This window comes from Heterodontus francisci, chromosome 3 (genome assembly GCF_036365525.1).
Source record: "Heterodontus francisci isolate sHetFra1 chromosome 3, sHetFra1.hap1, whole genome shotgun sequence".
NCBI classification, from domain to species: Eukaryota; Metazoa; Chordata; class Chondrichthyes; order Heterodontiformes; family Heterodontidae; genus Heterodontus; species Heterodontus francisci.
The window spans coordinates 124371553-124382451 of NC_090373.1; the positions used below are offsets into that span (position 1 = coordinate 124371553).

At 39.9% G+C, this 10899-nt stretch overlaps 1 protein-coding gene across 1 annotated transcript; it reads left to right on the forward strand.

Moving 5' to 3' along the window:
* The first annotated feature begins 1073 nt into the window (after window positions 1-1073).
* LOC137367138 (4-galactosyl-N-acetylglucosaminide 3-alpha-L-fucosyltransferase 9-like) lies at window positions 1074-9012 on the forward strand. Its single transcript, XM_068028578.1, has 4 exons — window positions 1074-1179; window positions 2996-3209; window positions 5109-5272; window positions 7952-9012. The coding sequence occupies exons 1-4, from the start codon at window positions 1074-1076 to the stop codon at window positions 9010-9012; spliced, it is 1545 nt and encodes a 514-aa protein (XP_067884679.1).
* Window positions 9013-10899: the final 1887 nt, after the last annotated feature.

Here is a 10899-nt window from a genome sequence, read left to right on the forward strand (position 1 = left end):
TTTAAACTGAAAAATTTAGGGAGAACAAGTTGTCAATCTTATGTAAGGGTAGAACCAGGTTAGATGTTGGGAAGTTCTTCTATTACTAGTGAAATGTGGACATCTAGAAAAAGCTGCCAGCTTGTGTAGTGAACACTGAATTCACTGAACTCATTCAAGCAAGAGCTGGATCTGTTTCTGGCTGGGACGGAGATCACCTCATATAACTTTGATCAGGGCCAATGCTGTCTCCAGGACTAGCTTCAACTGTCTAAGGGAGTCGGAAAGGAATTTTTTACATTTTGTTTCCAAATTGTTCTGGCTTTTTATCTTTTTTTTGCCTCTCTCATATCACATGGTTCTAGGTGGGATATACCTGTATTGTGATGCATATGTTTTGTGTATTTTTGTATCACCTTCTTACCAAAGGGCAATAATTGTTGATCTTGCCAGTGACGCTTACATTCTGGGAACAAATTTTAAAAACGTACCTGCAAGCTACTGTAAGAGAGAGATCAAGTTAGCCACAACACAAGTCACTTCAAATACAAGCAAACAATCCTCGCTATTTGTGAATAACTTTAAAGAGATAGCATGCTGAATTGACTAAAAACAACTGATCTACATTTTAAATATCTACATACAAGAGGCTATAACTATAATGTAGCAATAACACACTGCATGAAAGATTGCACGAAAAGAATGCATTATGGAAACCCTGTGGTAACCAAGTTCAAGTTTATTGCATTCCTAAAAAGGTAAAGGATAATTTATAATCATACATCCTACCTACAGGAAAAAGTCCAAAGCAGATTAAGATATGTCAAGAAAAGAGAAAATCTTTGCTGAGGGAGGGAAATGCACAAAAATATCAGGTAAGGAAGTTCCTGTGGAACATCAGCCGGAGTGTATCAAGGTAATTAAGCATTTACGTGAGCCATACGATTATTACAGGCTGATTACATGGTGTAATAACTCTCTGCTGTGAAATTGAGTGAACAATTTTGTGAATTTACGTCTCAGCTTTTCTTTGGAAATGATACTGAGGAGTGGCAGCTGGGGTGGGCGGGGGTGGGGGTCATGCAGTCAGGACCATGAGGAACAATCTAGGTATTGTGGGCCTGTCCATGGTCAGCTCAGTGGGTGGCCAAAACCATGCAAAATGCCTGCAACAAGCATTTCAATTCTGTGGCAACATGAGTACAAATTAATTTGCAAAGTATATCTTGTATCAAATCATCCAACAATAATGACTGTGAGACCAAAAGTTCATAATTCAAGGTAAAGGTCTCCTGTTTCATTATTGACTGACAAAGGGTAGCATTCTACGGAGTTTAAAGTTAGCTCTCATCCCAACAGGACCCCTGGCATAGAATGAGCTTTAGTAGGCTGGTTGATCTGTGGAGAATACTAGAAAACCTTTGGAAAGTAGTGATTGCAGGGATGAGAAGAGAGGGGGATGATATTGGTGGCAATTTCCTGCTCTATTCTAATTCTGGTGAAATAGTGGATAAGACCGTTCCTGTGTTTGCTAGAGCTTTACAGGATGGTAGCATAGTGGTAATGATACTGGACTAGTAATGCAGAGGTACTAGATGAATGCTCCAGAGATATGAGTTCAAATCCCACCACAGCAGCTGGGGTAATTAAATTCAATTAATTAATAAATCTAGCATAAAAATCTAGTCTTGTTAACAATAATCATAAAACTATGAGATGGTCATAAAAACCCACCTGGTCCATTAATGCGCTTTAGAAAAGGAAATCTGCTACACTTACTGGTCTGGCCTACATGTGACTCCAAACCCACAGCAATGTGGTTGACACTTAACTGTCCTCAGAAATGCTTAAGGGCAATTAGGGAGGGGCAATGAATGCTGGCCTTCCCAGCAACATTCATATCCCAAGAACTGGTTAAAAAAGGTACAAAAGTTCCACTAAGATGGTGACACACAATCACATAAAAGGGATTTCATAACAAAACCTAGATGACCACACCCCAGGAATAAGGTTTTAAAAAATGTCCATAGAAACATAGAAAATAGGAGTAGGAGTCGGCCCTTCAAGCCTGTACAGCTATTCAATACGATCATGGCTGATCGTCCAAACTCAGTAACCTGTTCCCGCTATCTCCCCTTATCCCTGGTTTCCTTTAGCCTTAAGAACTATATCTAACTCTTTCTTGAATATATTTAATGATTTGGCCTCAACTGCTTTCTGTGGTAGAGAATTCCACAGGTTCACCACTCTCTGGGTGAAGAAATCCCTCCTCATCTCAGTCCTAAATGGCGTTCTCCTTATCCTTAGATTGTGACCCCTCGTCCTGGACTCCCCCGCCATCGGGAACATCCTTCCTGCATCTGGTCTGTCCAATCTTGTCAGAATTCTGTAGCTTTCTATGAGATCCAGTCTCATTCTTCTAAACTCTAGCGAATACAAGCCTGATCGGCCCAATCTCTCTTCATACGTCAGTCCTGCCATCCCAGGAATCAGTCTGGTGAACCTTCGCTGCACTCCCTCTATAGCAAGAATATCCTTCCTCAGATAAGGAGACCAAAACTGCACACAATACTCCAGATGTGGTCTCACCAAGGCCTTGTATAATTGCAGCAAGACATCCTTGCACCTGTACTCGAATCCTCTCGCTATGAAGGCCAACATACCATTTGCCTTCTTAACTGCCTGCTGCACCTGCATGCAGACACCATGTAGGTGTCTGTGAGAGACACAGAGGGAGGAACTAACCACAAGGCAAATTGTTTCAAATGCAAGCTGTTTCAAACTGCACTCACTGTTTGTCAGTGTATTTAAAGAGATGGTAAATTAAATTAATCCAAAGCTTAAATCTTAAATATCTATGATTGGCCAAGACATTATAACTGGAATTCAAAATAATCACTACATGTAGGATTGAAACAAAAGAGGTAATTTTGGAAGCCTCGTGGTAACTGAGTTCAAATTTATTACATTCCTAAAAAAGTAAAAGATAATTTCTATTAATAAGTCTTACCTGCAGAAAAAGTCCAAAACCTATTAAATAAGTCAACGGAAGGGAAAATCTTTGCTAAGGGAGACAATTGTGCAAAAACATCAGGTATAGAGGCTACCATAGAAGCATCAGTTGGAGTCAATCAATTTACATATGTTTGTATCTACGTATGTAATTTAATGTTCCAGCAAGCTTTTGCATCAGCCAGATTGGATTATTACACAGAATATTTCCACAAAGAGTAGGGTCCGAGGATAACCTCCTTAGTTATGGTGGACATAATGTGAGCTGAGCTGAGATCCCAGTTGGATCATTTAGCAGAGTTCTGGTTAGTAGACTGACTGATATCTGGAGAATACCGCAAACCCTTGTAAAGTAGTGATGGGGGTGGGTGGGGAATGATGGCATTCATGGCAGTTTCCCACCCTGTGCTAATTCTTACTATTCCAGGATCATCATGGAATGCAAAAGTATTCCTGATTTCTTTTCTCTATTGCAAGCCATCCTCTTAAACCCCTTTCCCCTGTCTCTTCCACATTTATCTCCAATGCCAAGTGTGAGGAGCTCATGGATTTCTCTGTCACCAAGATTAAGACCATCCAATCAACTGCCTCTGTCACTTCCCTCCTTTTTCCTAGCACACAGGGAAAAACTTCCTCTAAGGTTGCTCCCTGCCTTCGCCCTGAACTTGTTTCCTTCTCTAGTTTCTCTCCTAAATCCCCTCACGCGCCCTCTGAGCTTATCTTGTCCATGAGACCCACCTCCTGCTCTCTGAATCCTATTCCCATTGAACTACTGACCACCCAACTTCCCTCCCTGGCTCTCATGTTAGCTGTTCTCTCTCTGCAGGTTCTGTGCCTCTCTCCTTCAAATCTACCATCATCACCTCTCTCCTCAAAAAAACAAGCCTTCACCCCTCCATCCTTGCAAACTACTGCCCCATCTCCAACCTCCCTTTCTTCTCCTTGAACATGTTGTCGCCTCCCAAATCCATGCCCATTGTTCCCGGAACTCCATGTTTGAATCCTCCAATCAGGTTTCCACCTCATCACAATACCAAAACGGCTCTTATCAAAGTCACAAATTATCCGACATGCAGTACAGAATGAATAGAAATTTCCTCCAATTATATATCAGGAAGACTGAAGCCATTGTCTTCAGTCCCTGCAACAAACTCTGTTCCCTCACCACTGATTCCATCCCTCTCCCTGGCAACTGTCTGAGGCTGAACCAGACTGTTCAAAACCTCGGTGTCATAATTGACCCTGAGATGAGCTTACATATCCCCACCATCACTAAGACTCCCTATTTCCACCTCCATGGCATCACCCATCTTCGTCTCTGCCTCAGCTCTTCTGCTGCTGAAACCCTTATCCATGCCTTTGTTACCTTCATACTTGACTATTCTTATGCGCTCATGGCCAGCCTCCCACAGTCTACCCTTCGTAAACTTGAGCTCATCTAAAACTCTGCTGCTCTGCCTTAACTCGCACCAAATGTTGTTCACCCATCACCACTATGCTCTCAGTTAAACAATGTGCCGTTTTTAAAATTCACATCCTTGTTTTCAAATCCCTCCATGGCTTGGCCCCTCCAATTCTCTGTAATCTTCTCCAGCCCTACAACCCTCCAAAATATCTGCGTTCCTCTAATTCCAGCCTCTTGAGCATCCCTGATTTTAATCGCTCCACCATTAAGGGCTGTGCCTTCAGTTGCCTCAACCCTAAACTCTGCAATTCCATCCTAAACCTCCATAAAACCCACCTCTTTGATCAAGCTTTCGGTCATCTGACCTAGTATTTCCTTATATGGCTCGGTGTCATATTTAGTTTTATAATGCCTCTGTGAAGTGCCTTGGGATGTTTAATTATGTTAAAAGTGCTATATAAATACAAGCTGTTGTAGTGAAATAGTGGATAGGGCTGTTTCCATGTCTGCTAGGACTTTGCAGGAGACAAAAATTCCACTAAGGTCTACATCTATGGGTACATATAGTCACATAAAAGGGGTCATATTCAATATGCAGAACAAAAACGAGACATTCAATTTCTAATCACCATCTCCTCCCAAATTCTTACATTTACTGCATCTTTCACAACTCATTTTCTGATTTGCATTATAACGTTCCCTTGAGTCACAGGGCTGATCAAGAATTTGATGTTGCTCTAACAATCACTGGGCCTGTCACAAACTACCCTCTGGGAAAGTTTGGAACATGGTTAGCTCAAGCGAATCCAGGTTCCAATCCTAAACTGGTCTATATTCTTAAGAATAATAATACCGTGCAGTTAAAAGTAGAATTAGGTGATGTTGTAAATAATTGGAAGGCGGAGGCTAATTTTAACTTCTGGCAATAGTGTAAAACTGATGGTATCAGGCCAACCATCTGTTATACTATTGTGGAAAGGATAAAGGATAATCAGGATAGGTGAATAAGTGCTAGTGGAAAAATGTTTATGTATAAGAGAGAGAAAGAGAGAGTTTGAGACAGAAAAAAACAGAGGCCCAATATTAAAAGGGTTGAGGGGTGCAAGAACGCTGCATGCAAGCCCCAAAACGAGCCATGCACACAGAGTTCTGGGGCGTGGAGGCTCTGCCGATCTAAAAATCAGGACTGCATCTTCTATCAGCTTATATTTTAACTGTCATTAGTCAAAAAGAATATTTGAACAAGGCTAATGTGTTAGGAAACTTTAGCACCAAAAGAATGAACATGAAAGCTACTGCCCAATTGTTTTTCAAACTTTTTGTTCTGAGATCAGTAGAGTTAAGCATGATTTTCATCATGGTGATGTTACATTGAAGTGAAGCAATAATATATTTTGAATAATATATATAACATTGCATCTTGTGTTTACACTTTAAACCATGTGGGCCAACCATTTTCATGAAGATGGTGCCCTTTAAATTCAAGACAGCAATCCACTTTAGTGTATTAGATTGTATGCCTGCTAGGTCCAGGACCAACTATTGCCCTCCCCTGCTGCTTTTATTCAATCAAGTAAAATATTTTAAAATACCATCTTAAAAATGTATATGCTGTTCAAGAATTTTATTGTATTAACAAGTCGTTAAAATTAAAAATTAACCCAGCTTTTTGGAGAGGCCAAGCATTATGGTTAGGTTCTCCAATGCTGCGAGCTTGCTCTTTGAAAATTGTTATTGACGTCCTTTGATAGACATAGGATATAGAAACATAGGAACATAGAAAATAGGAGCAGGAGTAGGCCATTCGACCCTGAATTTTTGACGTAACTGAAGGCGTGATTGAAGAAATAGGTTTTGAAAAGACTTTTGAAGATGGGAGAACAAGGTTGAAGGTATAAGAAGAGCATTCCAGAGTTTAGGAGCATGATGGATGAAGGAACTGCTATCGAATGATGCAGATAAAGGACAGGAGCATATAGTAGACCCAAGTCAGAGAAGTGGAGAGTGTGGGCTCAGAATTAGCACTAGGGGAGTTTTCAAAATCAAGGAGGAGTAAGGCAATATGCAGCTATGTGCAAGTTGGAGGCATAATAATTTATTATAATACAACCATAATCAACCATGTTAATAAAAATAATTTGACCTTTTTTTGACAAGATCAAATTAATAACTAATTAGCACAAAGAACTATATGCAGATTTGATGTCATAAATCTATATATCAAACTAATGGTTGTCCTTCAGCTTTAACCTGACAGACAATTTTAACCTAAGCCAACCAGCGAGAAACTAATGGGATCAGATCAGGTGTCTGTTTTACATTTCAACCTTTGGAGAGTAAGCTAGGTTATGAACTCAATTCTGCAGGATTCTTGCCCAGCAAGTTAAGATCAAATTATTTTCCAGGTCTGTATGAAGCCAGTTGTATTCAGTGTCTTATCAGACTTCAGCCTCTTGTTCGTTTTATTCCTGAGGACATGTCATTTTAACAAAATTATAACATTCCATGTTGCCTGTATTTGTTTATGGACTGCCACTATCGAAGTTCTTAATAATCTGTGTTTTTTTTGCTAAATCTTCTTTTAAATGCTTTCCCTCTCATTTATCTTCCTTCATATTTTCCCTTTAACTTCTGCAGAGGGTGTGGCAATCTAGTAGTTACGTTTCTGGACTAGTAATATGTGAGTTTAAATCCCATCAGGGTTTGAATGCATTTGTAAAAACAATCTGTAAAAGTGACCTTGAAGCTGTCACTTTGTTGTAAAATTCCCCGTCACACCCTGCTGTCCCCAATCCTGTGCCTTCCACCAACATCCCCTCACCCCCCAACCACCAACCTGCGGTTTATTGGGTAGCACTTTTACCTCTGAGTCAGAAGGTTGTGGGTTCAAGACCTGCTTCAGAGACTTGAGTTCAAAGTTTAGGCTGACACTCCCATCTTTCAGATGGGACATGCAACCGAGGCCCCGTCTACCACCTCTGGAGGTCGGAAAAGATCGTATGGTACTATTTTGAAGAATTCTCCCTCGTAGCCTGGCCAATACTTATCCCAAAACTATCATCATTAAAAACAGGTAGCTGACAAGAGTCACATTTCTGTTTGTGGGAACTTGATGTGTGCAAATTTGCTCCTGCGTTTCCTACATTAGAACAGCAAGTATTATTCAAAAATACTTCATTGGCTGTAAAGCGCTTTGGGACATTCTGAGGTTGCAAAAGATGCTATATAAAATGCAAGCCTTTTTTTTAATACCCTTTAGGAAAGGAAACCTGTTGTCCTTATCTGGTCTGACCTATATGTTTGAATACAATCTCACACCATGTGCCTGACTCGTAACTGTCCTCTCAACTCGTCTAGTAAGCCACTTATTTGTATTACCACCTTCCCAGGACAACTAGGCTAGGTAATAAATGCCAGACTTGCTAGTGATGCCCATATCCTGAGAAGAAATTAAATGAATAATTGTATTTGGGAAGCTGTGGTCCTTGATACAGTTTAAATAGATGAGAAGCTGTGGTCCTAGAATGCAAACAATCTTTATTTCTTCTTTTACAGGACACATTCTGACATCAGTATCTAATCAAGGGATTTTACGCATCCTGTTAATTTCCATTATCCTTTTGGGCTGTTTTTTAACCTTGTTGATGCTGTATGTCAACCCATCTAACACCTGGATTTATGGTCCCGCATCCATGAAAAATCTTTTTATGCCTGTAGAGAATGAAACTATTGTGCTCATTTGGTTTTGGCCTTTTGGTCATACATTTGAGCTCAATTCTTGTGAATCTAAGTTTGACATCCATGACTGTTATTTGACTGCAGATAGGAACCTGTATAACAAATCCCACGCTGTCCTTATCCATCATGGGGATATAAGGAGGGACTTGTCCAACCTGCCCAAACAGCCTCGGCCAGTTTTTCAGAAATGGGTTTGGATGAATATGGAGTCACCTACCAACAGTCCAAAAAACACTGGGCTCAACAACCTCTTCAACTTGACCTTGACATACCGGCGGGATTCAGATATCCAAGTGCCTTATGGGTATCTGACAATGAACAAAGTTCCATTAGCTTTTGAACTGCCTAGTAAAAGCAATCTAGTGTGTTGGGTTGTAAGCAACTGGAACTCTAAGCATGCCAGAGTGAAGTATTACTACGAACTCTACAAATATGTTAAAATCATCATTTATGGTCATTTTGTCTGGCCACGCCTGAGTGATAAAGAATTGATCCCTACAATATCTAATTGTAAGTTCTACCTTGCCTTTGAGAACTCGATACATGAAGATTACATAACTGAAAAACTCTACAATGCTTTGCTTGCGGGCACTGTGCCTGTGGTCCTGGGGCCATCTCGAGAAAACTATGAAAATTACATTCCAGCCGATTCTTTCATTCATGTGGATGATTTCCTCTCAGCTAAAGAGCTTGCAAGTTACCTGCTCGTGCTGAATGATAATGAAGACTTGTACATGTTCTACTTCAAATGGAGGAAATACTACACAGTGAGAAAGACTCATTTCTCGGATGAACATGCATGCAACGTTTGTGAGAATATAAAACGACATCAGGGATATAGATCCCATTCCAGTTTAGAAAGATGGTTTTGGGATTAAATTCTAAAATGTGTATCCAGTAAACATCAGTATCTATGGAATTCAATTGCCTTTTTCCTACTAAAATAATTTATTTTTTGATTAAAAAGCATTCAGAGGTAGAAATTCATTTCGAGCGGTGGTGCAAAACAGGAGCTGTAGGATCGACCACATGTGATATACAGTTTCTGACATTCAGTTCGATTGCAGCTGATCTGATAGTTTTACACCAGCGCCCGAGAATAATTTCTTTTGTTTAACTAAAAAAAATTCTACAACCTTATATCTAACATTATTTGTGTGAACTCATAATGCCTTTGGCAGTGGATCAGTGGATTTTTGAGCATCAAGTTTTCATTTTAAACTGACTTCCGTTGGAGAATGCAATTGCTTTTCAAGCTGAATGTTTTTATTTAAAAGAAACTTCTCATTGTCTTTCCTGTTATTGCTACTTGTAGTAAAACATTGCAAAAAATAATTTTACTAAAAATTAAGGAGCAAGCATTCTGAACAATTGATCTCATTTTTACTGGAGTAACATTAATCAAATTATATTATATTTTAAAGAAAAGAGCTTTAAATGATTTATCAGCATTGTAAATTTATATCTGTCCATTTTGCTTAGAGTGGCAATGCTTTGCTAAGTATTTGTAATCTGACTTGACCCTCAAGTTCTTACCTTGCTACTGTGATTACTTTACATACAAAGTGGATGAGCTGACTTGAAGACCACCTGAAAGCCTCTAACAGCAATGTTATGCTGTGATTGACATGTTCTGTCATTAGCCTTCAGGGGTCATGGCTGAGGTATTAAATGAATACTTTGTATCTGTCTTTACCAAGGAAGCAGATGCTGCTCAGGTCATGGTGAAAGAGGAGGTAATTCAGACACTAGAGAGTTTAAAATTGATAACGAGGAGGTATTGAGTAGACTAGCTGTACTTAAAGTTGATAAGAAACCAGGACCGGATAAGATGCATCCAATGATACTCTGGGAAGTGAGCGTGAAAATTGCAGAGGCAGTGGCCATAATTTTCCAGTCTTCCTTAGATTCAGGGGTGGTGCCAGAGGACTGGAGAATTGCAAATGTTACACCTCATTCAAAACAGGGTGTAAAGATAAGCCCAGCAACTACAGAGCAGTCAGTTTAACCTAGGTGGTAGGGAGGCTTCTAGAAATGATAACTCAGGTCAAAATTAATAGTCACTTGGGCAAATGCAGGTTATTTAGGGAAAGCCAGCACAGATTTGTGAAGGGAAAACCATGTTTAACTAACTCGCTGGAGTTTTTTGATGAGGTAACAGAGAGGGTTGATAAGGGTAATGCTGTTCACGTGGTGTACGTGGACTTCCAAAAAGCATTTGATAAAATGCCACATAGCAGACTTGTGAGCAAAGTTATAGTTCATGGAATAAAAGGGATAGTAGCAACATGGATATGAAATTGGCTGAGTGACAGGAAATAGAGAGTACTTGATGAATGTTTTTTGGACTGGAGGAAAGCTTGTAGTGGAGTTCCCCAAGGGTTGGTTTTCGGACCCTTGCTGTTCCTGGTATATATTAATGACCTAGACCTTGGTGTACAGGGCACAATTTCAAAATTTGCGGATGATACAAAACTTGGAAACATTATGAACTATGAGGAGGATAATGTGGAACTTCAAAAGAACATAGACAAGTTGATGGAATGGGCAGACAAGTGGCAGATGGAATTTAATGCAGAGAAGTGTGAGGTAAATCATTTTAGTACGAAGAACATGGAAAGACAATATAAAATAAAGGGTGCAATTCCAAAGGGAGTGAAGGAGCAGAGGGACCTGGGTGTATATGTGAATAAATCATTGAAGGTGGGAGGACAGGTTGAGAGAGTATTTAATAGAGCACACAGCATCCTAAGCTTCATTAACAG

Coding starts and splice junctions, on each gene's coding strand:
- LOC137367138 (XM_068028578.1), top strand. CDS start 1,074: ATGAGGAACAATCTAGGTATTGTGGGCCTGTCCATGGTCAGCTCAGTG. Junction 3,210..5,108: donor ACAGAATATTTCCACAAAGA/GTAGGGTCCGAG, acceptor CTTGAGTCACAG/GGCTGATCAAGAATTTGATG. Junction 5,273..7,951: donor GCAGTTAAAAGTAGAATTAG/GTGATGTTGTAA, acceptor CTTCTTTTACAG/GACACATTCTGACATCAGTA.